Source organism: Diospyros lotus, chromosome 8, assembly GCF_014633365.1.
Source record: "Diospyros lotus cultivar Yz01 chromosome 8, ASM1463336v1, whole genome shotgun sequence".
Lineage (NCBI taxonomy): Eukaryota > Viridiplantae > Streptophyta > Magnoliopsida > Ericales > Ebenaceae > Diospyros > Diospyros lotus.
Window position 1 is genome coordinate 31,622,297 of NC_068345.1, and position 27,825 is coordinate 31,650,121.

The 27,825-nt window shown below is 36.2% G+C and overlaps 3 protein-coding genes across 3 annotated transcripts; all 3 read left to right on the plus strand.

Annotated features, from left to right (window-relative positions):
* Nucleotides 1–1,455: 1,455 nt before the first annotated feature.
* On the plus strand, nt 1,456–7,182 carry LOC127807567 (probable nucleoredoxin 2). The gene is made up of 3 exons (XM_052345527.1): nt 1,456–1,697; nt 4,758–5,252; nt 6,168–7,182. Exons 1-3 carry the CDS (start codon nt 1,527–1,529, stop codon nt 6,777–6,779), a joined length of 1,278 nt encoding a protein of 425 aa, XP_052201487.1. The 5' UTR covers nt 1,456–1,526; the 3' UTR covers nt 6,780–7,182.
* A 2,675-nt stretch (nt 7,183–9,857) lies between these two features.
* Nucleotides 9,858–17,524, plus strand: LOC127807080 (V-type proton ATPase subunit B 1). Its single transcript, XM_052344693.1, has 15 exons — nt 9,858–10,033; nt 10,480–10,537; nt 11,944–11,999; nt 12,113–12,211; nt 12,336–12,395; nt 13,130–13,241; nt 13,341–13,549; nt 13,995–14,123; nt 14,267–14,404; nt 14,657–14,807; nt 14,923–15,005; nt 16,380–16,427; nt 16,678–16,731; nt 16,829–16,912; nt 17,012–17,524. The coding sequence occupies exons 2-15, from the start codon at nt 10,480–10,482 to the stop codon at nt 17,195–17,197; spliced, it is 1,467 nt and encodes a 488-aa protein (XP_052200653.1). The 5' UTR covers nt 9,858–10,033; the 3' UTR covers nt 17,198–17,524.
* A 1,886-nt stretch (nt 17,525–19,410) lies between these two features.
* LOC127808041 (calcium-dependent protein kinase 29-like) lies at nt 19,411–22,931 on the plus strand. Its single transcript, XM_052346354.1, has 8 exons — nt 19,411–20,146; nt 20,688–20,831; nt 20,943–21,095; nt 21,225–21,340; nt 21,621–21,788; nt 21,960–22,087; nt 22,415–22,514; nt 22,632–22,931. The coding sequence occupies exons 1-8, from the start codon at nt 19,483–19,485 to the stop codon at nt 22,713–22,715; spliced, it is 1,557 nt and encodes a 518-aa protein (XP_052202314.1). The 5' UTR covers nt 19,411–19,482; the 3' UTR covers nt 22,716–22,931.
* The last annotated feature ends 4,894 nt before the right edge of the window (nt 22,932–27,825 follow it).

A 27,825-nucleotide genomic window follows, 5' to 3' on the forward strand; every position in this document is an offset into this window, starting at 1 on the left:
TCAATCCAATTCCGACCCATTCCTTCCCCCGCTGGCGACCTGCTCAGCTAAAAGCCAACGTGGCGGCAGCAGAGCGGCTTCGGTCCCCCAACCTGTCGGATTCGTCCCACCCGGAAACGTGGAGACCCCGTAAAGTCATTATTATGCCTTTCCACCGCCACGCGTCCTCAACCTCACCTAACCCTCTCTCTTTTCTCTTCTTCTTCTTCTTCTTTCTTTTATTTTTTTTTTTGTAATTATTGTTTTCCGGAATTAACATTTAAGGATCCTCTCCTCTCTCAGTGCTAAATTTGGATATATATATATATATATATGATAAAAGGATTAAGCAGGCGCCTAAGAAAATGACAATTAACGCACGCACCAACCCCACACCAGCCCCCCCCCCCCCCCCAAAAAAAAAAAAAAAAAAAAAAAAAACTAAAAAGCTAAAAGCAGCTTCCGCCGTTGGATGCGTCTCTCTCTCTCTCTCTCTCGCCGTATCTCTCTATCATTGAGATGAGTCCGCTGGCTTGCTCGTTAAAAATTACTCAACCCCTATGGGCACGCGTTGGTCACGTGACTCCAATCCCAATTGTTGTCCTGCCTGCCTGCCTGATGATAAATTTGTCTTGACAAACTACACCTCCTCGTACGTGATAAAAGCCAGCTCCCCTGCCATTACTTTCCTGGAAAAGTTAATCGCCCGGAAAATGGAGTCTGGAGAGGAAAGAGAAAGGAAAAGCCATCGGCTGACACCTGTCCTGTAATAATTATCTAGGCCTTCCCCACAGCCAACCGCGAAGCGATAGGTGTTCCACGACAACACGGACCTTGCTACGTTCGACAGTGACATCTCATCTTCAATTGTCAAATGACAATTGTGCCCCCCTCCCCCTCTCCCCCGCCCATCCCCATCTCAACCTACGTGTCGGATCATCATCCTTCCTTTCCTTTCCTTCTTTCTTGAATAATAAGGCGTTTTAATAATAATCACGCTAATTGGTAAAATTAATTCACAACGATATTCAATATTTTGTTTAGTAAAATTACTAAATTCTTTTGCTACATTCATTCATCAAGTTTGAAAAGTTATCAAAAATATTAAATATTAAAATTTATTACTTTATTAAAAAATTAATTAAATATGAGGAACTCAACCGAACTTTTTCCAGAATTGCTAACTCAGGGAAAAAGTAGGATTAAATAATATTTTTCTCTTTTAAAGAAACTGATATTTTGGGGGGAAGTGGGGCAGCAGGGCGCTTCATGTGGATGAGCAGTAGGGTACAGTAGCAGGGCGAGAGATGTGAATGCTACGTGTGTCACATGTAATTATGGAGGGTGGGACTCCATATGGCACGTAATTATGGAGGGACGGGAAAAAAAAAAAGAAAAAAGAAAAAGTAAAAGAAAATGAAAATGAAGGAATGCGGTTCGGTTCTGTGGAATCTATTATATATAAGCTTCCCGAGAGAGCGGCCTTCTTCGCGTGGCGCACGGGTTCCATCTTTTGAGGAGAGGCTGGTTGTTACGGCAAGCCAGACATGTTGCAGGAACAGCACGAGGAGGAGGAGGAGGAGAAGAAGAAAGTAGACAACGGCGGATTGGAGGTCTCTAACGCCCGCGTTCAACTTGATCTACACTCTACTTGCCGCTATTCCTCTCTCTTGACTTCCAGAGACCGTGACTTTCTCCTCTCTCCAGCCGGAGCTCAGGTTCTCTCTCTCTCTCTCTCTCTCTCTCTCTCACACACACACACACACACACACACATACACAATTTCCGACTGTTTAGAGCTTAGCACAAGGCTTATTATACATGTGATGTTCCATAATATTGATTTTCCGACTGTTTAGAGCTTAGCACAAGGCTTATTATACATGTGATGTTCCATAATATTGATTGAATTTTGCTTCTTGTTCAGTTTTGAGCCTAATTAGTTTCAAATAGCAATGCTGAGGGTCTTAAAACGCTTCTTCTTCTTCTTCTTCTTCCAGAATTTGTTTATTTTATGTATATTTATGTCTTGCGGATGATGAATAAGTCCTCCTCCTCTTCTTCTTTCGGCAGTTATTCTTTTAGTAATTATATTCTTCTTCTTCTTCTTCCAGAATTTGTTTATTTTATGTATATTTATGTCTTGCGGATGATGAATAAGTCCTCCTCCTCCTCTTCTTTCGGCAGTTGTTCTTTTAGTAATTATATTGTTTATCATACACATGATGAATTTGAGGGAGAAGAGTACGGCTATTTGTGTCAATAAGACTCTAGTAGACTCGAGATCTAAGCGAGCTTTTTGCGGTATGAGTTGAGCTGCTCCTTAAGGAGGCTTAACCATAAATAGTACTGATTTTTCTTCTTTCGTTTTTCTTTTGGTTCGAGAAATTAATAGGTTTATTTGGTGGCTGCTTGATCCACTTCAAAGCTTGGATCTCTCCAATAATATAAGATGGTCAGCAGGATTGAGAGTTCTGGGACGATTTCCCCTCTGATATTTCTTTGTTTTAATTTTCTCTGTCCATTCTCTCTCGTAAACTCGATTACACAAAAGTATATTTTCGTACTTCTTTAGCTACTGAAATGGCCAGATTGAAAACCTCACAACGCTTCGGATAACAAATTGAAGAAATATAGAAATAAACAGAAAGCCAGCCTTAATTACTAGCTCTGATTAACGCAATCTAGCGTGTATAACCACTGGTTTTATCTTTCTTTTTAGTAGTTCTACAAAAACGATATAAAATTTTGATCTATATATTTAGTGTTGTGAACACCTTGAGAAAAACAAAGTCAAGAATATGTTTGTATTTTCCTTCTTCAAGACACTCAAAGAAAACCAAATGGGAACTTGCCAACATTGCATGTTCAATAACAAGGCTCTCAAGATTACCTCCTGCGGTCCCTTGTCACTTTTACTCTTAATTTTGTAAGTGGAGGCTTTGCCTCACTACTCAAGGAAAACCAAATGGGAACTTGCCAACATTGCATGTTCAATAACAAGGCTCTCAGGATTACCTCATTGTGCGGTCCCTCTCGCTTGTATTCTTAATTTTGTAAGTGGAAGTTTTACCTCACTGCACACTTAAGGAATCAAACTCGACTTACGAATCTCAATTTATCGTGGGCTAATCACTTGACCCAGGCTTCAATAACAAAGCTCTGGTCAAGCGTTGAGCTTAGTAAATGTTTGCTCTAGTCAGTCACGTTTTAATATAATTGTTATACAAAGAATAGTATAAAAATGTAATTTTCACTGGCATCAATTTTTTGTATCAATTTTTCTTTTCCTGTAAAACAGATTATGCAATTTTTATATAAACTCATATGATATTTGGAGTAGTACTTTGTCACGTGTAATGAGATGAGTCTCTTTCGGTGACTCACAGGCGTAGTTGTGATGAGCCACACGCGGCAGTTGTTGATTCTCCAATGTTGGGGCTTGGGGCCAACACTATATTTGTGTGTCCATGAACGACCCAAACATAATTGACATGTGTCACTTCGTCATTCTTTTCCAGCCTTATCTTCTTCCTACCATTACTGAAGTACTCAATCAACCTTACCATTCCACAGCTGTATTTCCATACTGTCTGATGCAGTACATCACCGTTTTCAAACACAGGAGTGTGCATATACCCCCTTTTTTGGTCCTTGTCCATGGCACTTTTTGCATTTTAACTTTATGGATACTTCCTTTCTTTTACAAATCTAACTTAACTGCTTTCGGCAATGGGGGCATGGGTGCTGTGGTCGAGATGTCATATTTTGCCTTTTCCATAAATTTTAAAATTTTGAATTCTAAGTTTTATTTGAGTAATTTCTCCGTAGAAATATTCCAACCTTACTGGTGGTGTTGATTATATGAATATTACCTTTTTTACCATCTTTATTCATGTCTGCATATCTTTTATTAGACCATTATATCTCCTAATACTTTTAAGTGTTTCTTGTCAATTGTTTTTGGTGTTTATATGAATATTACCTTTTTTACCATCTTTATTCATGTCTGCATATCTTTTATTAGACCATTATATCTCCTAATACATTTTAAGTGTTTCTTGTCAATTGTTTTTGGTGTTCCTCTTTCTTTAGTACTGATATTCTTTCATTTCATTTACTTATTTTAGATGTATTTTTATTGATTTTTTGCTTACGTGTCAAAACCATGTTGATTGTGACTTACAAATCTTATCTTCAATCAATATTACTCACCCCTTATTAATGCTTAGTTCCATATTTTGCCTGTATTGTTGCTTAATTTCTAAGTAATAAATTTTTTTTATTCACAACTAGTCCCACGCCCAATGATGCATGTGCAGCACTAATATTCATGAATTAGAAAAAAATCAGAATAATTCGTAAAAATGGCATACCTATTGTTGTATGAATATCAAAACTACTATTATATTGAGCTTTTTTGTCTATAACTTAATGACTTACATATTTATAAATAGCTTATGAGAAATAACTTATGGTTCTATAGATAAGAAATACAATTAGAGAGGTGTGATATATGATGCATGTATGAATCTTTACCCCAATCGTTGATGTATATAAATATAGTGATGACATGTAGTTTTGGTTTATTTAAACATTACCTTCTATTGGATTCTAAATCATTTATTGCATAACTTGCCTCCCTATTGGCTGTCAAAACAGGGAAAAAGCAAACAACCATGTCACGTGGGGCTCTATTAAGTTGACAGAAAATAAGGCAAGAAATTGAATACAAAATGGCGCGGAGTGTTCCTTATGATTTGTTTTCTTCTCTGCAGGTTAAAGTTTCTGAACTAGAAGGCAAAGTCATAGGACTGTACTTCTCGGCAAACTGGTATCCTCCCTGCGGAAACTTCACCCACGTCTTAGCAGATGTTTATGAGCAACTTAGAAGCTGTGGACCCGGATTTGAGGTTGTTTTCGTGTCGTCAGATGAAGACATGGATGCTTTCAATAACTATTACTCATGCATGCCGTGGCTTGCCGTTCCATTCTCTGACTTGGAGTCGAAGAAGGCTCTGAACAGGAGGTTCGACATTGAAGGCATTCCTTGCCTGATAATTCTGCAGCCTGACAATCACAAAGATGAAGCAGCGCTAAGGGACGGTGTTGAGATTATTTATCGCTATGGGGTGCAAGCATTTCCGTTCACTAAGGGGAGGCTGCTGGAATTGGAAAAGGAGGAGAAGGAGAGACATGAGAAGCAGACCCTCATCAATTTGCTAACAAACAGTGACAGACACTTCCTCTTGGCTCATTCTGGACCTAAACAGGTTAGACAGTTTCTTATCTTGTCCAGCTTTGATTGACTTCGTCGTCATTGAGAATGCAGCCTTTGGTCTGTGGCATTAATAGGATTAGGACAGATTTTTTTTTTTCCTACCAGTTTGCCGAATTGCGGGTTTGGGGGTGCCTACAGGCTACTGAGTGAATTGGAGTTTTTACCCACACTTTTTAACGTTTTGAGTAAGTTCAAAATCAAGGATAAAACGGGCAATTCGTGCAGTTGAAACCCCAATTTGACAAAACAAATCATTATCCCTTGGAGTAATGTTACATTCTACTTTCCCTACATAGCTAAGAAGGGAAAAGGAGTAGAATGGTATGCTAAACGGAAACAAAAAACTGTTGGGATGATGTCGTAGTTAACTTTTCTAGTTTATATTTTTGTAATTAATTAAGAGTTATTTTTCTTGTTTTTGTTTTGTTTGATCCTTTCCTTTGTGTGTGGTTTTTTTTTTTCGTTTTTCCTTTTTGTTTTTTTGCAACGACAACAATTAAACATTGATTTCCTTACGTGATTTTGTTAGAAATTTATTTGTATAATATTATTCTTTTGTAATCATTTGTTTTTCTAAGTGTGATCTTTGAAGGAAGTTTGACGGTAGGATAACATCGGAACATATTTTAAAGTTTAGGATACAAAATTGATAAAAAGTAAAATTGGAAAAAAATAAGCAAAATTAAGTTTGACACTTATTTTCTTTCTTTTATTATTATATTCTCTTTTCAGAATTAAAAACAGAGACTGTCATTGCGTTAGCAGTTAAAAAGCTGTTGATAATTTATAAAAAAAAAAAGAAGTGTTAATTCATTTTTTAAAAAATACTTATAATTTTGTGAGGGTTAAATTGGATATCAAAATTGGATTTACAAATAAATAATAGGAGCGGGATTTGAACTTGCAGGTGGGAGTAGATTCGTTGACGGGCAAAACAGTTGGGCTGTACTTCTCGGCGCACTGGTGCCTTCCAGGAGTGAGGTTCACTCCCAAGCTGATCTCCATCTACCACAAAGTAAAGCAGTTGCTGCTGGAAAAGGGAAACGACCAAGAAGACTTCGAGATTATCCTAATATCAAGCGACAGAGATCAGGCAGAGTTCGATTCCCATTTCGGCGCCATGCCATGGCTGGCCCTCCCCTTCGGTGACCCCAACGTCAAGAACCTCACCAGGTACTTCGACATCCAGGGCATCCCGGCCCTGGTAATCCTGGGCCCCGACGGCAAGACCATAACCAAACAGGGCAGGAACCTGGTCAACCTGTACAAGGAAAATGCCTACCCCTTCACGGAGGCCAAGGTGGAGATGCTGGAGCGCCTGATGGACGAGGAGGCCATGAAGCTGCCTAGGTCGGAGAAGCACGCCGGCCACCGCCACGAGCTCACCCTGGTCTCGGAGGGAAGCGGGGGCGGCCCTTTCATTTGCTGCGACTGCGACGAGCAGGGCTCCGGCTGGGCTTACCAGTGCATTGAGTGCGGCTATGAGGTGCACCCTAAGTGTGTCAGGGCTGTTAATTGACATGGTTTTTTTAGTCCACTTGTTTAGGGTATCTAATGAGTCTGGCATACGTTAAGGACGGCAAGGCGCCTGCTGGGTTTGTGTTGTGTTAGACGAAAATGGCGTGTTTGGGGGGAAATAAAATAGTGATGGGAAAGGAAGGAAGAGAGGGCGGGCGGGGAGGGAATCGGGGATTGAGTTCCATTGGAGTGCGCTTAACTGTGCATATGATCAATTATGGTGTGCCAATGGGGAAGGTGAATCTCGGGTCTTGCTAGTCTTAGGGTGGCTCAGGGCTGTCCAATTGGCACTCTATATCTGTATAATCACTTAATGCAAGAATAAAACTTATAATCCATATATAACAATAGTTATCATGATTACGTCCATTAATAAGAAAAACCAGAGAGATTAATTATAGTAATGAATTTTAGCTATAGAAATTCCCTTCCCTTTTAAAGTCAAACCCAGTGCACAAATCTGAAACAAATAGACCAAATCAGAGCTTTAAGGTACGGCTTGATTTGGTTTAAATTGCAATTTAAACAATATGAGAATTATTATATTAACCAACAAAAAAGTAGGCAGCAATTTGAAAATCATGGGTTAGGGAATATATATATATATATATATATGCGCGCGCGTTTTTGCTCCCTCTCCCTTACTTTAGGTTAGTGATATGACTTACGAAATAAAGGATTTATTCATGACTATTTTTGTGGCTTATATTTGTGGGGACATTTAGTTATTTAAATATATTAATTTCATTAAAAGTTAAAATAAAAATTATTTGTATAAAGTTGTTATACTAAATTTTTAAATAGCAAAAAATAGTTAAAATTTTTATCATTAGAATACTTTTTTGGTACAATATATATATATATATCTAAATATTCACAAAACATGATTTAAAATAAAATAATTCATGGTTTAATTTTAATTTTATTTAACACGTTAAAATAATCAAATCCTGAACCATTAGTCTCATAGTCTATAAATCAATTCAAAAGGTTAAAAATGGGACAAACGAAACCAAAGTAATTAAGGAATTTATTTGTTTTTGTTGGATATGATATCCCATCATACCATACCACTGCTAACAAATAGAATGATCCAAATTAGGCTATGAATGAATACTATTATTTGGGATGTCCATCTTTGCAGGCTATTGTCATTTTGTCTTACGATTATAAGAGAGAAGATAAATTCAAATTTGATTCATAATAATTATATAAAAAATAAATTCGAATGTGAGAATCGAGAACACGACTCTCTACCTTCCATAAGGAGGGACCATGAATGAATACTAATATTATCGGAGTGAGAGGATGGATGGAGAAAGAAGTTTCCTCGCGTTTTCCTCCTCCAGTGCCAAGCCAACACCTCTACTTTTCTCTCTCTTCAAATCCGATGTCAAATCAGTATCTTGTAGTTGTATTGTATCCCTTCCTTATCCCTATTATTTTATTTTCTACTTATGACTCCATAAAAATTTATATTTTTAATATATTATTATTATTATTATCGAAATGTATTGGAAAGATAGATAGATTGCAGTTCAGATTATTTTCTTACCACATATTGATATTGATAAATTCCCACACTTAATATACCTAATAAAATTATCTTTAAATTAAAAACAATGCACCTCTTCCCTAAAGCTAAAGTGTATTTGTTCAAAACTAACATTATTATAGGGCTACTTACGAAAATATACCAATTTTTTTTTATGAATTTGTAATTTTATTCGATTCTTTTACTTTTAATAATTAAGTCTAAATTAATTCAATTGGATATAATTTTATCTAACATGTCAAATTAATTTAGAGGGAGTATATTCATACTAATTTGGTGTAATGGATGTCATATAATATTATTATTTGTGAGACTTACATATACATATAAAAAAATAAATAAAAAAAAGAAGATAAATAATCAAGAACAACGATGGCAAAAAGAGTAGGGGCCACTGTCTATAGTGATAGAAAACGAAGAGGCACTCAAATAATCAATTGTGACAATCTAAAAAACCAAATGGTAGTCGATGGCAAGAGTGAAAAATGATGATGGCGAAAGTTGATCGGCAAAAAGACTATTGTAGACGATTGAAGAAGAAGCAAAAAATAAAGGAATTGTCAGAGATGGTGGATTTGATTGCAAGAGCTAACGTTTGGTTGCGAGGAATAAGTCGACGATCGAATATAGTGAATAATTGACAACAATGATGATGGAATGAGTAAGGGTTGTCGTCGGTGTGGTGGAAGTCGAAGAGGCAATCAGATGACCGATCGCGATAATTGAAAAAAACTAAATGGCAATTGATGGTGAGAGTGGAAAGTGATGACGGCATAAGTTGATCAATAAAAAGACTGTAACAAACGACTTGAGAAGAAATGAAAAATGAAAAAATCGTTAGCGATGACGTATCGAATGCAAGGTCGATTTTTGGCTACAAAGAGTAAGTTGACGATATTAATGGTGGACGGATAAGAGTTTATTGTTAGTGGTGGCACTAGAAGGCAATGAGGCAATTGAAGGACTAATTGCATACTCTAGTTTTTATATAATTGAACATGATGTTTTTATATAATTTATTTAATGGATATTTTGAAGGGCCAAACCCTCAATTTATTAGTTGAATTAATATTTTACTTAAAAAGAGTTGTTGAATATAATATTTTATTTATTAAGATAGTGTTTATTAAACAAAGATATAATTGAAAAAAATAAAATATGAATAATATTTCATACAAAAATATTTTTTATTATATTTGTTAAATTTATTTAACGATTTTAAAAAAAAAAGTCATATGACTTCTTATTTGAGTTTTTCTAGATAAATATATTTTTTTATCTAATTAAATTTATTTTGATCCTTACAGATAAAAAAAATAAAGCATATATCATTCAATTTATTTTAAAATTTTTAATAAATAATAAAATATTTATCAATCTTATCTTAATAAATTTAAAAAATATTTTAATTTTAACTTAATACAATTTTGCCTTACTTAATTTAAAAAAGTTACCTAAATTGGTAAACTATTATCAAATGAGCTCTCAAACATAATATAATAATGGAGACGTGAGATTTTCATCTCTCAAACAAACCCCCCCGCCCTCTCTCTCTCACACACACACACACAAGAGATCTCTTCAAAGTTCATAAACTTCTTTATCATTTTCTTCATAAACCTTCGGGAGAAAATTTTTGTCACATTCGAGTCTATTTCTCAGAGCTTGACAATCTTCAACTCAATCCAATCACTCCTCAGGTTGTTTCTTTCCACTATCCTTTCCTTCGCTATTTATTGGAAACTTGTATCTGTAATTTCGATGAATTTTCTACTTGAATTTTACATATCTTGATCTGTTGCTTTGATGCGGAACGGAATCATTTAGCCATTCGATTAATTCCTCGGGGAAAAAAAAACTGAAACAAACTGGATGAGAACGTCCAAATGGTTGCCTCTGAAACTGCTCTACTTTTCCCACATTTTCTCGCCAACCAAATTGAACGTAATATGGATCAGGACAAGTTTTGGGTTTAGTAGGTCCTAATTCCAGATCAATTGGACCAGACAATGAAGTTGAGAAACTCCTAGATAGTGGAAGACCGTTATTCTATCTGTAAATTGCAAAAAAGTTTAACATTTGAAGTGACCCTGGTGCTTATATAGAGCAACCTCTGACTCTTTGCGTATTCCGTTGTCGTTTGAAGATGGGAGTTGCACAAGACGGCTCTGATATGGAGGAGGGAACCCTGGAGATTGGAATGGGTAAGTGCTGGTCTAGTGCTTCAATCATTTTAGTAGATTTGACGTTCGTGTTGCAGTTAATTCCTTTCTTCTTTTTTCTATTATTTTTGATAATCTGTTGCTGACGAAGATGAGGTCTTGAAGGATTCTTCTCTAGTTCTCTTTTGATTCTTATGGTGGGGATTAGGCCTTGTTTTTATCACGGGAAGATTTGGATTAGTTAACCTTCAATGGAGGCCCAAAGATTTTAGAAAGTGACACCACGCTAAGCCACCGCATTGTAGCAGCCATTTGATGCTACAGTTTTCTTGGACTGCTTAGCTAAGACAGATTTGGCAAGAATGGAAATGAATTATAGTGGAAAATAGTCGAGACCATAAACTGGAGCTTAGAATGTCATTTGGGAAAGTTTTCACTGATATTTCAGTTCCAGTTTTCAGCTACTTTCATTAAAATTTGAGAATGAGTGCATGTTAGAGCAATTTCAAGCACTAGAACAAATTCAATTAGTTTGCAGTGCCCTGACACACATAGAAATGGGATTCAAATGCATATTGTTCATATCTATTCCTTTAGTTTGTGATTAGGTAGAGGCTATACGTAAACTTTGTACATGGTCCATGGAGCTTGCACTCATTCTCAGATTAGTGTTGTTTTTTTTTTTTGGGGGGGGGGGGGGTATGACATGGAAGAGACAGGAAGATGGAATAAAGATGAGATGAAAATGGTCTCATGAACACTTTTGATGGCGTCCTTTTTTAAAAAGGTGACTTTCGTTTACCAATAAAGTACTGTTTGTTGTTCACAATTATGGTTAAAAGGGCGTTGACCAGGGTATAAATCATAAATGCATTAAATGATAACACATTTTTTGACTATTTGCTGTATGATTTTTGGATACTTTGACATTAAATTTTATACGTTGGATGCATTAAAGTAGCTTAGGCTTCAGTCAGGTTGGATTTAGTGGTCCATTTCACTGATGTGCGGTTAATAGTGATAAAACATTTGCCATGCATTTGTTGTATAAGACCCCGGCACCGCCCCCCCCCCCCAACAAAAAAAAAAAAAAAATTGTTGACACACACACATATATATATATATAAAGCAATGCTAAAATTTACCTCATTAAGCATTATCTTTCAAAATGTTATCTTGATTAAATCTGAAGGGATTACCATTGATTGTATCTGAAGAAAATAAAAGAAGATATTATTTTTTTCCTAATATTCTATTCTGAAGTTAAATGTAGTTTATTTGTATCTATTATTGTTTGAGTAGAGTTGAAGTATGAAATAAATGAAGGTAAAAAACTATTTGGGCACTATTTCTCTTTCATTCACTGTCATATCTTCTATCAAATTGTGTGCTATTGGGTGATCAATCATGGTAAGAGTAATGTTGATGTGGAATTTTTTAAATTGCAGAATATAGAACTGTCTCTGGTGTTGCAGGGCCGCTTGTAATTCTTGACAAAGTGAAGGTGTGTATATCCATGTAGAGTTTTTTTTTTTCCCTTTATGTCCATCTTGTAATGATATTGTTCAAAATATAAGAGTTTTCATGAGTTACAATTTTTTTCCTTGGAATATTTAGGGCCCTAAATATCAAGAGATTGTTAATATTCGCCTGGGAGATGGAACAATCCGACGTGGTCAGGTCTTGGAAGTTGATGGGGAGAAAGCTGTTGTGCAGGTTATATTTCGCGAAAAGAATTCCTGCTTTTGATGTTCCCTTGAAAGATAGTCTGCAGTGAATCATTTTTCTCCAGATCTTCCCCTGCACATGCCTTATTCACTTTTGGGTTTTTCTGCCTCAGGTTTTTGAAGGAACATCTGGAATTGACAACAAGTACACAACCGTGCAATTTACAGGGGAGGTGTAAAACTTTGTAACTGTTTTTATTTTTGGTTTGAACCTAGATTATGGTCCTAGACTCTTAGATCTACTGCACTGGATTATTCCATGTTGTGGGTTCATGCCTGAGTGCCTAGAAAGATTTTTAAAATGTGCACTATGCGAGCATGCTCGAATTCATGGTCATAAATCAATTAATTGCAGGCATTGTTATCATGTTCTGGTTTTGTAAAGAAATTTTAACCCGTGTGACACTTTGTATGTGTCTTTCTTCTTTATTCAACATCAATAGGATGCTTGGAATAGAAAGATGTGCCAGCATTTCATCTTGAAGAAATTATCACTATTACTTGTTTTCTGATTGAGAACATGTGCAAATTTTTGCTCAAAAAGGAGAAGTGGGTATTACGACGCTCACCTTCCTGTTCTTAGTTTTTATTAATGCTAGATGCTTTTATATTATCATAAAGATCTTCAACAAATATTTTTCCCCTTCAGCTTGTGGAAGGTAAAAGAACTGTTAATCCAAAGATTCCTGAGTTAGCTTTAGCTGTAGGTTTTGAAGTCACGGTATAGGGTTACTTGTCTTGCAGTTCCACCATGTAGAAAACCACATATGATATCACCTACATGCACACAGACACGCTTGCCTGTTTTATTCTTTTGTTTTCAACTTTGTCAAAAGTAAGCTTTTGGCCCTTGCTCTTGGCCATTTGGATAAAGAGGACTTAGTCCTTCAAATAACATTTTATACAGGTTTTGAAAACTCCTGTCTCACTGGACATGCTGGGACGCATCTTTAATGGTTCTGGGAAACCCATAGACAATGGACCTCTGATCTTACCTGAAGCTTACCTAGATATTTCTGGTGAGTCATGCTGGGGAATCATGACTTTTGTGATAATGAATAGCTCTTAACCTTATTTTTTTTTTCTGCATAATGTTGTAACTTCCTTCCTCTGTTTAGGAAGTTCCATTAACCCTAGTGAGAGAACCTATCCTGAGGAGATGATACAAACTGGGATTTCAACAATTGATGTTATGAATTCCATTGCTCGTGGGCAGAAGATTCCTCTTTTTTCTGCTGCTGGTCTCCCTCATAATGAAATAGCTGCTCAGATCTGCCGTCAGGCTGGTCTTGTTAAACGCTTGGAGAAGTCTGACAATCTCATTGAGGTATGGTCATACTGATGCCCTACAAATGGACCAAGCACACAATGGGTTCAATAAGCCTTGAAGGTTCTTGTTCTTGTCTGGAAATTTTGACAAGAAATAACTTGTTTTTAAATATGGAAGTTAATGGCACAGATAATTTGGATATGCGGTCCATGTATTATGCATTTCCTGTGACATATAATTTGTCTTTATGGATAATTATTTGTCAAGTCCCTTCCTGTCAATTCAAGATTGTAAGTGTATTCTTTGGGCCTATCTGCATTCCACTTGTACTTCTGTGTATGTCTTATGTAAAATATTTAGGTATTGCTGGAATTTCAGATTCTCTTGAAGTTTGTACTGCATCAAGATGATATGTGCTGTACATTTCCCAAATTTCTTTTTCATTTTATTTTTGTGTTTTTTCACCTTTTCCATGATTCTCTAATCCTGTTTCATGTTTTAGTCAGCTGAGGAGGACAATTTTGCTATTGTGTTTGCTGCTATGGGTGTAAACATGGAGACAGCTCAATTCTTTAAGCGTGATTTTGAGGAGAATGGATCAATGGAAAGAGTGACCCTTTTCTTGAATTTGGTATCCTTCCATGCTCACTCCGAACTTTCTTCTAGCATAATTATAATTTCATGGTGCTATTTTGCTTTTGCAGCAAAATATTCTCTTTTCCCAAATATTGAAGAAAACCACATTTATTGACCATTAATATACTCTTTGACCAGGCTAATGATCCCACCATTGAGCGCATTATCACTCCTCGAATTGCTCTCACAACTGCCGAATACTTGGCATATGAATGTGGGAAACATGTTCTAGTCATACTTACAGATATGAGTTCTTATGCTGATGCTCTTCGTGAGGTATTTGATAGTCTTCTTACAGAGTTAAAAGGTCTACAACATGCACTATGTAGTCATAGACCACAAATGTTGTGAACTTAATACTTTTTAGTGCTTGATAATCAGTAAAGATTTTTGGCAATGACATGATTGACCATAATGAAACTAAATAAATTAAGTTTCAATAGAATGTGAAAAGAGACTATTATTTTTAACAGGTACTCCAGCACTATAACTGTATTTTTGACTGAAGCTTTTACGCATGAATTACAGGTATCTGCTGCTCGAGAGGAAGTTCCTGGAAGGCGTGGTTATCCTGGTTACATGTATACTGATCTGGCAACAATTTATGAGCGTGCTGGACGTATTGAAGGAAGGAAGGGCTCAATCACACAAATCCCTATATTAACTATGCCTAACGATGGTATCGCTTGTTTTTTTTTCCAAAAGTCCAGTATTCTGGATATCTTTTTGACATCTTTTCTTATTTTGTTCTTAATGATCAGAAAACCTGATGCTACTTTTGTTCTATAAACCAGATATTACCCATCCTACTCCAGATCTCACAGGATATATTACTGAGGGCCAGATATACATTGATAGGCAGCTCCACAATCGGCAGGTGAGTTTTGAGAATGGACTCCAATCAGATATTTTTTTGATGCACTTTGCACTTTGGATTCTTTTTTGTTTACACCAACCATCCCCTGGCATTTAGCAAAAATCAAGAAATACCTTTCAATAGTGAGAAATTTTCAAGCAAAGATCATTTCAGTTTGGTGCATATATCCTTGCCAGAATTTCAAGATAAAATCCGATGACTGCATCAGATTGTTGGTTCACAGTTTTGGGATGGGATGTTGATGGAGAGGAAGAAAAAAAATGTCTCTTATTTAATCAATTAATTAATTGTTTTATTAACATTAGTTGTTAATTCAAAGAAATTAAATATTTTGTTAGCCTTTTAATGCGCATAATTATACCTAAAGTTTGCATTCAAGTAAATAAGTTTTATTAATCTTTGTTATTAATCGTACATTTCATATAATTAATTGATTAATTAAGTTTTGTTCGACTTGGAAATGTTGCCAAAAATATTACTTTGTATTTAATGACTAGCCCTTGAGAATAAGTTTTTTGGTTAATAAATTTATTTAGTAAAAAACAATAACATGAACACATACTAAGCTTTTATCCCACTATATGCAGTCGGCTACATAAATTCTAGCTTTTCAATCATTTGATCCATGACTTTATTTTCTGTAAGACTCGCATACTTAATATCAAACCTCAGTGTCTTTTGCCAAGTTTTTTTAGGCCTTTCTCTATCTCTTTTACTAACTACTTGATCCATTTCATCTACTCTTTTCACAAGAGTCTCTATTGGTTTTCTTCTCACGTAATAAAACCATCTTATGTATGTCTCCTACATCTTATTTTTAATAGGAGTTACTCTGACCTTAGAATAAATAATCTAATTTTCGTTTTCATTTTTTCTTGTATGGCAGCACATCCATCTTAGTATTCTCATCATAGTTTTGCTCATATTTTGCTCATGTTGGCACTTTACTGTTGAACATTAACTAAAATTTATTTAATTTTTAAAAGTACTCTGTAGGTATGATTAAATTGAGTAATTAATCAAGTATTTTGAAAAATATATTTAACTATAATGTTAGGATTATATATACATATACATATGTATTTCTTATGATTTTTGCTCTATCTTAAAAAGCAATCTAGTTAATTTAATAGAGTAGAGGTATTTATGGTAGTTCGTATCTTTTTTGCTGTTATGTATATATCTTATTAACCTTGCTAACAGACCCTTAATGAGAGGGGGAACTTGTTTTTGTATTTTTTTGCTTGGAAAGGGAGGGGGAACCTGTTACCACCTTTTCTGAAGTAAGGGTATGGAGTATAGTTTTCCAATGTTGTGAAAAGTTTTCCATTCAATTGGTCATGTAATTTACTCTGTTCATTTTCTGTTGAACAGATATACCCACCCATCAACGTACTTCCATCGCTCTCTCGATTAATGAAGGTAAGCTGGTATAACAGTGTTCTATTTTTATATGTGGGCATGCCCTACCTGCTGCAAATGATAGTTATGTTAAGGGCATTAAAAATTAGAGAATTGTTGCTTCATCAACTGATATGTGCGACATTGTGAGGTCTTTGGTCCAGCTTTTGCCATGATTATCATTAACTTGTAGAAGAGAGCTATGAGCTACGTGGAACCTTAAGATGTATATGTGGAACTCACTTCCTTTTTTCTTTCCTTTGGTTTGTAGAGTGCTATTGGTGAGGGAATGACTCGTCGAGACCATGCTGATGTTTCTAACCAGGTCTGACTGGAAGTTGCTTGTGGCATAAGTTATAAAGTTTTTGTATATTCATTCTGCTTGAAAGCATCCTAATTAATGCTAGTATTTTCATCTTCAGCTATATGCAAATTATGCCATTGGGAAGGATGTTCAGGCAATGAAAGCTGTGGTTGGAGAAGAAGCACTTTCTTCTGAGGATCTGGTATATTCCTCTCTCTGTTGAGGGGTCATTTTTTTCATTAATTGCTTAGATTATGAGACTTCTTCTGCTTTAATTTGTTTGATCACATGCAAAATGCAGCTTTATTTGGAGTTCCTAGACAAGTTTGAGAGGAAATTTGTTACTCAAGGAGCATATGACACCCGGAACATCTTTCAGTCCCTTGATTTGGCTTGGACACTACTTCGCGTCTTCCCTCGTGAGCTTCTCCACCGTATACCAGCCAAAACTTTGGATCAGTATTACAGCCGTGATGCAACAAACTGAGAAAAATGTGCTCTTGCTTTTCCTTCAAATTTAATGATTGCCTCCCAAGTGTCCATGTTGATTTGCCTCAGTATTTTGAGAGGCTGTATGCTAAAATTAAAATGAGTTGATTTCTTATCTCTGTAGTATATGATTAGTAAGATTCTTTGATTATGCACCAGTAATGGCTGAGGCCTTTAGAATAAAGATTTGCTGCTTTTTCTAACTCTCTGGAGTGTCTCGATTGTTTGTATGATAGATACCGTTGAACTGAATTCTTGGTGCATAAACGATTGAACATGATTGAGAAAGGAAATAAGGTTTTTGTAACGCACTTGTCTTGTAAAGCTTTGTTCCATTTCTTTTTGGGCTTGTCTTCTGTAAGATCAACCTGGGACAGTATCTGTCAAATGTCATCTTTTAATTGTTCTGTCAAGCATGTCCATGGTTGAGATCTTTGGTGATTTTCGTCTTATATGGTACTGGCTGGCTGTGTAGTTTTTCGTAGTTATTAATGTTGTTGCTGTGTTTACGACGATTAGTTTCTAAGGTGATACTCCTGTTCACTTGTCCACCATCCAGCAACAGAGTGAGAGGGAGAGAGAGTTTCATGGATGAATTTCAGGAGGAAGTTTCCTTTCAGTTTCCCCATATTTTCCTCAGGTTCGTGTGTTGCCTTGCCTTGCTGCTGGCCTTACCTACACAGTAATCAGTACGTTTTCCTTTATTAGTAGTGTCTGTCGACTGTCTCCTCCTCCTACCTCATCTTTTACTTTCCATTTTTGTTGAACGAATTTTGTAATATTTCTTTTTTGGGGATGCCCTCCCTTGCGGGCATATGACACCCGGAACATCTTTCAGTCTCTTGATTTGGCTTGGACACTACTTTGGATCGGAATTACAGCCGTGATGCAACAAACTGAGAAAAATGTGCTCTTGCTTTTCTCCTTCAAATTTAATGATTGCATCCCAAGAAAGATAAAAGACATTTTTACTTTTCAGTATGACCAAAGGGATTTAACGATTGGTACAAAATGATGGAAAAGAACAGTGGCTTTGCTGATTCCCCAGGTCCATTGAAAACATGGGTTACCCTCGTTCTCTTTGTAATGCTTTTTTTTTACCATATTTCTTGAAATGAGATTGAATTCTTGAGTGGCACTTTTGAAAGATTCGATCATAGCAGCATCTGCATATATAAAAGGTTGCCTAAGAATGTGACTAAATTAGCCGGTTCTTCTTTTTAATATTCTTATGGGGAATGAGTGGCAGATATTTCTTTGCAGAATAACTCCATTAAGGATGGTATTATTCTTAGCCCGTGGAATTTGCAGGGAGGGATACCCAGTTGATGGATACAAGCGAACCTAATGTTCCTCAGACGATGTTTAGGCAAAGAATTAACCCCGCGGATTAGCTTGGTAAAGCAAAATAATAGCTTTGACCATTCATTCAGTATTAATAATAGCAACTTGATCCTTGCTTAAAGCTCGCATGCTAAAGCAAAATCCGAAATCCCTTCATTATAGGTAAAAAGAGAATTTAGTATCAGAAAAGAGGGTGATCTCTTTAATAATATGTTAAATCTATATTATCTTAAAAATGAGTGTTTTTGTTAGGCATACTCCCTTCTTCACCTTGGTGCTAAAACATCCTTCTTCATCCATTTGCTTTGACTATTAAATTAGAGGTCTTAATATTAACATCATTGGTTGGGCGGAAGGAAGCCTAACAAAAAATGAAATAGGAATTTTGTGTGTATTTTTGTTTTTTAAAGTTAAATGTTAAAATAGATAATTAAACATTAAAAATAAAAAATAAATAGGTAATATTTAGATGCTGAAAAAAGCATTCCTCATAATTTTATTTTTAGATACTTGAAACCAAAAACCAACCCAAAGGAAAGTGAGGGTAAGCAAGTCGGTTTTCACTTCAAATTGGGTACACAGTGACAGTGGGCTGCCTGGAAATTGCATGGTTCTTCCGTAGACAAATAGAATCAAAATAAACGGTCCCTTCACCACCACCCTGTGTGTGTGTGTGTGTGTGTGTGTGTGTGTGTGTGTGTGTGTGGCAATGGCAAAGCGTATGCAAGAAAAAAAAGGGAAACGATGCTCCATCCAGTCCAGATGTTTAACATCATAAGCAAAAGAAAAATGCCATTCTTATCATCAAAAGTTGACATCAACAGCCAAATTCCACCTTATAAAAATCCTCTGTAAATAACACTAACGCAACAAAATCAAAGCCTCATCTCTCTCTCTCTCTCTCTCTCTCTCTCTCTCTCTGTGTGTGTGTGTGTGCCTATGGGACTCTGCAACTCTTCAGACTCTTCATCTCCTCGCAACAGCTATAGCTCAACCCCCATGAAAGCTCAAGAAGCCGCAGAACAAAGCCGGCCAAAGCAGCCCGCGTTTCCTCCCTCACTCTTCCTGCCAAAAACTCCTTCTCTGTCCCAGATTGGGCAGATTCTAGGCCGGCCCCTCGCCGACATAACCAAGTTCTACAATATTGATAAAGAGCTGGGGAGGGGTCAGTTTGGGATCACATATCTCTGCACAGAGAAGGCCTCCAGGAGGAACTATGCCTGCAAGTCCATATCGAAGCAAAAGCTTACGAGCAGCAGTGAGATTGAAGATGTTAGAAGAGAGGTTTCCATAATGCAGCACCTGAATGGGCAGCCCAATATTGTGGGTTTCAAGGGTGCTTATGAGGACAAGAACAATCTGAATTTGGTGATGGAGCTCTGCTCTGGTGGGGAGCTTTTCGACCGGATTACGGCTAGGGGAAGCTACACGGAGAAGGAGGCGGCGAGGATTGCGCGGCAGATTGTGAATGTGGTTCATATTTGTCATTTCATGGGGGTCATGCACAGGGACTTAAAGCCCGAGAATTTCTTGTTTGTCAGTAGAGATAAGGATGCTCCTTTGAAGGCCATCGATTTTGGGCTCTCCGTTTTCATAGAGAGAGGTCAGTTTTGCCAATGTCTTCGCTAAATTCTGTTATTTTCTGGTTTCCGGACTTTTCTTAGCTTCTTATTGCTTGAATCCCATTCTAAGCTTTCGGGTCTTTCTTGTCATATCTGGGATTGCTTTCTAATCCTCCAACTCCGGTCTTGTAAGAAATTAACTTGTAAAACATAGGCGCTTTGGAAATGGTTTAATTTAATTGTCTTCCAAAGCTATGCTAGTGATGTTTGGTTGTGAATTGTGATACTAATAAGCTGTAAAATGAGCCAACTTACTTGATCTCAACTTGTTTTAGAATCTCAAATCTCAACCACATACTGTAGCTCCTTAATATATTATATTTTTGGAGTTTGATTCAAAAACTAACAAGTCATGGAGAAAGGGACAAGTGAACTAAGTCTGTCTATCGGTAAGTATATCTTGCTACAAAGATTAAACAAAATGCCAGTTGTTGGCTACAACTATTGTCTACTTCCTGCAGTCTTAAATCTTCTGTAAGTTTCTCACATCCTACACATGGCTTCGAAATGTAATTTCTCCAGGAAAAGTTTACAAGGACATTGTTGGAACTGCTTATTACATCGCTCCAGAGGTGTTAAAGCAGAATTACGGGAAGGAGATAGACGTATGGAGTGCAGGAGTGATTCTATATATTCTTCTAAGTGGAGTGCCTCCATTCTGGGCCGGTAAATGACTTTTCCTTTTTCTGCATCGGCCTCCGGATGACAAGAGTTGCTCTGATTCATGACTTTTTCCTATTATTGAGTTTTGAGTGTGTGAGTAATTTGTTCCTTCAGAGAATGAGAAAGACATATTTGAAGCAATTTTAAAGGGGCAGGTCGACCTTGAATGCCCACCATGGCCTTCCATATCCACTGGTGCCAAGTCGCTCATCAGGAAAATGTTAATGGTGGATCCAAAAATGCGAATAACCGCTGCCCAAGCCCTTGGTAAGTACACATAAGAAAAGGTTTCAGGGCATTGAACCAGTCAGATTAAGGAAATTTTCAGACAGATTAGATAATTTATGTTCTTTTGTGGAATGATCAAATCACTTCTTATCATGATCTGTGAACCAGAGGATCCATGGCTGAGAGAAGATGGCAGCGCATCAAGCACGCCTCTTGATAGTGCCGTTCTCATGAGGATGAAGCAATTCAGAGCAATGAACAAGCTGAAAAAGCTTGCTTTAAAGGTACAAGTCAACAAATCTAGACACAACTTACATATCAACTACAAATGTTGTAGAGCCTGTTACTTTTAAGTTGAAGTTTCAAGTTGCAGTAATATTATTCAGTTTCAACTTTTTAGTAAATGCAAACTCCATGTCTGTATAACCCACCTTCCCCAACGACATTGCAAATCTGTAATCTGATCTTATAACCACCACCTGTAAAAAATGAAGCTTGCCAGCCCACATAACTTCCTTTGTGTATAACCGGTTTGCTGCCACTGAAACTCTAGCTTACTTGAAGGTTATCGCTGAAAATCTTCCCAAGGAAGAAATCCAGGGCTTGAGACAAGTGTTTGAAAACATGGATACTGATGGAAGTGGCACGATCACGTATGAAGAACTCAAAACTGGGTTGCATACGCTAGGATCAAAGCTTTCTGACGCTGAAATAAAAGCTCTGATGAATGCTGTAAGCACTTTCTCTATACCTCTCTCGCTATTGATCATTCCTTTATGCATGGCTACATGTCATTGACAGGAATTAAGCATGTTTTCATTCACTTCCAGTGTACTTGATTGCAGCATCAAACTGTTATTCTCCACAATCAACCTTTTCCCATTGAAATACTTTTCCTTGCAGGCTGATATTGACAACAGTGGGACTATCGATTACGTTGAATTCATCACTGCTACCATGCATCAGCATAGGCTCGACACTGAACAGAACTTGCTAGTGGCCTTCCGGTTTTTTGACAAGGATGACAGCGGGTTAGTGTTTCGCAACGCCCTACTTGTATTTGCAAATGTTGCTTATTCACTTTTAGTTGCTTAATTATGCCTGTTAGAACAAACAGGAGACTTCAAAGAATGGGTTTTGTGTTGCTCTGAATGATTTTCTCTGGCTGTCGTACGGAGCTTTTTATAGAGAAAATTACACGCGCGCTCACACACTTACTTGAATTATAATCTTCACAATGCCTGCCTAAAATCTCTCCTTTTTTCAGTCCTCATTGTCACCAATTTGCTAACAATTTTTTACTATCCGGTTCTTGTTCGATTTTCTCGACTTCCAATGGCTTGTTCTACATTTGCCAGGTTTATAACTAGAGATGAACTGAGACAAGCTATGAATCAGTACGGAATGGGGGATAAGGCCACGATCGATCAAGTCCTCGATGATGTTGACACTGACAAAGTAGTCCAGCTGTTCATTAAGATATCTCTCCTTTCTGTCTCATCTTCCATTTTCTTCTTCTTCTTTGTTGCTTGAAGCTCTATTCTATAGTGATCAGCGGTTTGTTGTGTTGTACAGGATGGTAGAATTAATTATGAAGAATTTGCAGAGATGATGAAGAGAGGAACACCAGATACCTTTGATCATCACAGATGGAACTAGCTTCTCACAGTCGCAGGAAAATTAAGCCTTTTGTTATGCAGCTTCTCTTCTGCCCTGGCCTGATTGTAAATTAATGTTCCTAGGACTAGGATTAATAAACCCCCCCACCCCCCTCTCTTCTGCTCATCTTCTTGTTGTAATAATGCTTCCCCTCTACCCACATTGAAAAAGAAACTATATATAAGTAAATAAAAGGCAACCACTGTTAAGTGGCAACCTTGCATTTCAAAGTCTTTTCTGGGTAGGAGGAGCTGCATTATTGATTGGTAAATGGGTGTCATTTATCAAGGCCGGCCTTGAGACTTTAATTTTTTATGGGATCCTTTACAACTATATTTAAAAATAAAATTAATACGAATAAATTTTTTTATTATATAAAATTCATAATATTTTACTTTAAATTTATTCTTTTAGTATTTTTAGATTAAAAATCAACAATTAAACTATTACAATTAATTTGTTTCAATATATGTTTTTCAATAGACATCATTGTCAATCCATTAGTGTAGATTCACTAATAATAGAGGGATCACAAATATTGAAATATATACACAAAATTAATTGATAATTTAAGGGCTAACAAAAAAAATCAAAAGATATATCTGATAAGTCACACGACAGGATGATGGGGACGAAAATAGAATCGCTGAAGAGAATGCGTAGTTGTGAAATTGGTTGGATTGAGGACCTACGCATGCGCAGATTGATAGCAGATGCCAATAATAGTGGATGGATAAAAAATTGAGAATGAGCGGAACTGAGGAAGACAATAGAGTCGTGGCTAGTGCCAAAAGCATGGAAACAGTTGTGAAACAATCATACAAGGGGAAGATTGAGATTAATTAAAAATACATAGAATAGTTGTGAGGGGATGGGTGCCGAGGGGATGGGTGCCAAGTGCATGGGAATGAGATTGATTATTAATAAAGGAATATGAGAGATTAAGATTAATTATTGATAAAAGAAAGGTGAAAGATTGAGATTAATTAAAAATTTACAATGGTTTGAAATGGACATGGCCCTTAACGTATCTTCAATTTTTAAATTTACTACTTTTAATTAATTTTATTTTTTTAATTAATTTAAAATCTAAAAGTTGAAATGAACATAAGCCCCTTGTGGCTTGAAATGGGAATGGGCCATAGGCTGCCTAGACAGTCTATGCTTAAGGTCGGCTCTGTTTATAAGAACATTGTGCCCTATCTAGGATTTCATTTAAAAAAATCTCTCTCAACAAAACTATAAAGAAAGCGTTGCTTTAATTATAGTGTAAAAAAATTTACACAGTAAGATGCCCTAATATTAGGCTATGAGCCCATGTTGAAATATGGTGAAGTTTCATTTTCATAAATAATGTTGTTCGGATAAAGGGGAGAAGGGCCACTTGGCAACCGCTTGATGGTTGCTCCAAAACGATGGCGTTTTGGAGCCCTTAAGCTCGAAGGGCCAAACAGCAACCCCCCTTGTCGTTTTACAGCTCATTGATTCCTCTCGTACTATCTTATCGCTTAGCCTGTTGCTTTATAAGCTGTCGATCTTATTTCTAGATCATATCTTCATCACTGCTTCTACCTATTTATTCCCACCAATTTCTTGAGATTTTTGCAAGGAAAGAAAAGAGAAGCATGGGGTCGAGTCGGGTCATTCTGTCTTCTAGGGTTTTTCCTCTCATTTGTACATGTTCTTCATTTTTGTTTCTAGTTTCATAGGCTGCCTTCTAATTTGTATGTAATATTTGGGTAAGTTTTGTTAGGAAACCAATAAGTGTATAGTTTGTATAGTGAAGGTGTAAATCAACTTTTCCGACTAATGTAGTGAGCTCTTCTCGCCGGAGCTCAACGTGGACATAGCCCTAATTTAAAGGGTGAACCACGGTAAATCTTGTCGTGTTCATTTTATTTTATTTTCGCTACTGCTTTATGTTTTTGATTATTTGTGCTTCCATTTGTCGAATAGTCGTTTCAAATTATGTCTTGGTTCTAAATGTTAGAGGTGGCCAAGCCTTTGCTCGTCCTTATAGCCCATTGGGTTAACGTATAATTGGTTGATATATTTATATTTAGTCTTGTAAGTAGGCCCATTATGCATGGGTTCACTTTGTCTTTGTGCGCACTTTACCATGTGAGATCAATCAGTAGTGTGTTAAAAAGCTAGAGAGTTCTTAAGAGTTTCAAATACCAAAATTATCCTTGATTGTCTCCATTCTCTAGTCTAATTTCTAAGCCTATTCATTGGAAATTTTCCCTTTGTTTTTGGGTGTTTTTGGACAATGAAAAAGAAGAGATAGAATTAAATCACTAAAAAAAAAAATGAATGATTTTTACAAGAATTTTGTACGAAAAATGGCCAAAATAATAATACATATTAAAAAGGAACAAAATTCTAAATTAAATCCATTTGTTTAAAATGTAGACAACTAAAATGAGAAAGCGTTGAAATTTGATCACTTAAGGTAGGCTTGTTCGATAGTAAGGTTATTTGAACGTATGGGTATGTGTATGTATATTTATATTATTATGAAATCGGATTGACAATAAATCATAATCAAATCAATCAATCACATAAAAATACAGAATTTTACGTGAAAAACCCAAATCGAGAAAATTCACGGACAAAAAGAACAAAAATATCACTAAACAAATAATTGCAAGTACAAAAGTGATATTGACACACACACTTTATAAAATTCCATGTGACCTAAGCACCTATTTATAGATATTAAATTATCTATAGATATACATAAAAAATCATATTCTGATCAGAAGATGATACAAGAGAATATTCCTTAAGATGAAATAAATTCCAATCAAAATCGAATTTGACAACATCGTAATCATAGTCAAATTCAAAGTCCAAATCACGATCAAATTATTAAACCCAATCACAGATAAATTAAGATTTTGAGTCATAATTATCACAAATGTCCACTTTAACTCTAAATCCACAAATGAAATTATCCATAATTCTTTCTTTCAACAAAATCACAGATAATCAATCTCCCTAACAAATACCAACCAAATCCACGTAATGCTCAAACTTTGCAATGGACAGAGACTTGGTCATCATATTTGCAGGATTATCATAAGTGATGGTTTTTCTCATAGGAATTTCATCACGAGCAATAATATCCCAAATAAAATAATATCATACATCAATGTGCTTTGTTATCTCGTGAAACATCTGATCTATAGTAAGGAAAATAACACTTTGATTGTCACAATAGACTATGCTCAAATGAAGATTCTCACTGGTTTCACCAATTAACCCTTTTAGCCAAATAGCTTCTTTAATAGCCTTGGTAATTATCATATATTCTGCTTCTGTAGTAGACAAGGCAACGATGAACTATAAGGTGGCATTCCAACTGATAGCATAACCACCAATGGTGAACACATACCCAATAAGCAATCTTCTCTTGTCAGTATCACCTACAAAATCCGAATCAACAAAATCAATGACTCCATCTTTAATATTTTTGAATTGTAAACAGGCATCGGTGGTACCATGCAAATATCGAAGAATCCATTGGATTGTCTTCCAATGTTCTTTACCAGGGTTAGCCATATATCTACTAACCATGTTTACTGCAAGAGCCAAATCAAGGCGTGCACAAACCATAGCATACATGAGACAACCCACTCCACTAGAGTATGGAATTTTTGACATCTTGTCAATTTCAACATCTGACTGAAGAGGTAAACTCTATGAAAACTTAAAATGTGTGGCCAACGGAATACTCACAGGTTTAGCCTTTTACATATTAAATTTAGTCAAGACTTTCTCAACGTATCCCTTTTAACTTAGATACAATTTACCTGCCTCCATGTTTATTGAAATTTGCATTCCAAGTATCTTCTTTGTTGCTCTCAAATTTTTTGTTGAGCTGAGCTTTCAATCTCCTTATCTCGTCCTTATCTTTTGATGCTACTAGCATATCATCAACATATAGAAGCAGATGTAAAAATGAACCGTTTTTGTTCCTTTTAAAATAGACACGACTATTATAACTGCATCTATTAAAACTGTGCTTAATCATAAATGAATCAAACCTTTTATACCACTTCCAAGGAGATTATTTCAAGCCATATAAAAACTTCTTCAACAAGCACATATAGTCTTTTTTGCCTGAAATTTCAAAACGCTCTAGTTGTTGCATATCATCAAGTTTCCTATATAAGAATGTTGTCTTAACATCCAACTATTCCAGTTCAAGATCTTGAAAAGCCACAATACCAATTAGTAGTGCTCAAATGGAACTGTGTTTTACAATTAAGAAAAATACATTTGTGAATTCTACACCTAGAACTTGACTATATCACTTCTCTACGAGTCTAGTTTTGTACCTTTCTTTTTCAACTCCTGGTGTACCTTCTTTCCTCTTGAATATCCATTTGTACTTAACTACTTTCTTATCCTCAAGTAGTTTCATTAATTTTCAAGTATCGTTTTTGTGTAAGGATTCCATCTCTTCATGCGTTGCAATAATCCATCTCCCAGATTCAGCACAACTAACTGATTCAGAATAAGTGGAAGGTTATTCATTGCAGTCAATATCTTCATCCACATTCAAATCATAGGCAACAAGATTAGTTTCACCATACATTTGAAGAGGTTTGATATTTCTTTTGGGTCTATCCTTAGTAATAAAATAATCTGATAGACTGGCACTTTCTTTCAAGCTTGAATTAGTCTAAGATGACGATGGCTCAAATGTTTGACTATTGTCGATTTCAATCTCCACCTAAATATCATAACTCTGGCTACTTGTAAGGTTAGATACTTTTACAGACAAACCATGAGGCATAGCAACTTCATCAAAAATAACATCTCTGCGGTGGTGTGTTGATCCATAGACTTGAACCGACATGGTTGTTTTGTGTATTGGTGTGTAAAATTTGTTAATGAGCCGAACCATCCAATTGGAAGGTGGAAACATTCATCTATATGGTTTCGTATTGCTGATATATGGAGACAGGTGTTGAAAATAGGATTCGTCGCCCTCATCAGTATTTGATGGTGTGATCGTCCTGTGTGATCTACTATTGATGTGACGAGACAATCCCTAACCAGAGCAGATTAAAATTCAGAAAAGGTATTTCCTAAGGTGTCA

Excerpts from the sequence above, each read along its gene's own strand:
- LOC127807567 (XM_052345527.1), top strand. The coding sequence starts at position 1,527 with ATGTTGCAGGAACAGCACGAGGAGGAGGAGGAGGAGAAGAAGAAAGTA. Across the intron at positions 1,698-4,757 it reads TCTCTCCAGCCGGAGCTCAG|GTTAAAGTTTCTGAACTAGA; the intron begins GTTCTCTCTCTC and ends TCTTCTCTGCAG. Across the intron at positions 5,253-6,167 it reads CTCATTCTGGACCTAAACAG|GTGGGAGTAGATTCGTTGAC; the intron begins GTTAGACAGTTT and ends TTGAACTTGCAG.
- LOC127807080 (XM_052344693.1), top strand. The coding sequence starts at position 10,480 with ATGGGAGTTGCACAAGACGGCTCTGATATGGAGGAGGGAACCCTGGAG. Across the intron at positions 12,212-12,335 it reads GGGAGAAAGCTGTTGTGCAG|GTTTTTGAAGGAACATCTGG; the intron begins GTTATATTTCGC and ends TTTCTGCCTCAG. Across the intron at positions 14,124-14,266 it reads TGACCCTTTTCTTGAATTTG|GCTAATGATCCCACCATTGA; the intron begins GTATCCTTCCAT and ends CTCTTTGACCAG.
- LOC127808041 (XM_052346354.1), top strand. The coding sequence starts at position 19,483 with ATGGGACTCTGCAACTCTTCAGACTCTTCATCTCCTCGCAACAGCTAT. Across the intron at positions 21,096-21,224 it reads AACCGCTGCCCAAGCCCTTG|AGGATCCATGGCTGAGAGAA; the intron begins GTAAGTACACAT and ends TCTGTGAACCAG. Across the intron at positions 21,789-21,959 it reads TAAAAGCTCTGATGAATGCT|GCTGATATTGACAACAGTGG; the intron begins GTAAGCACTTTC and ends TTTTCCTTGCAG.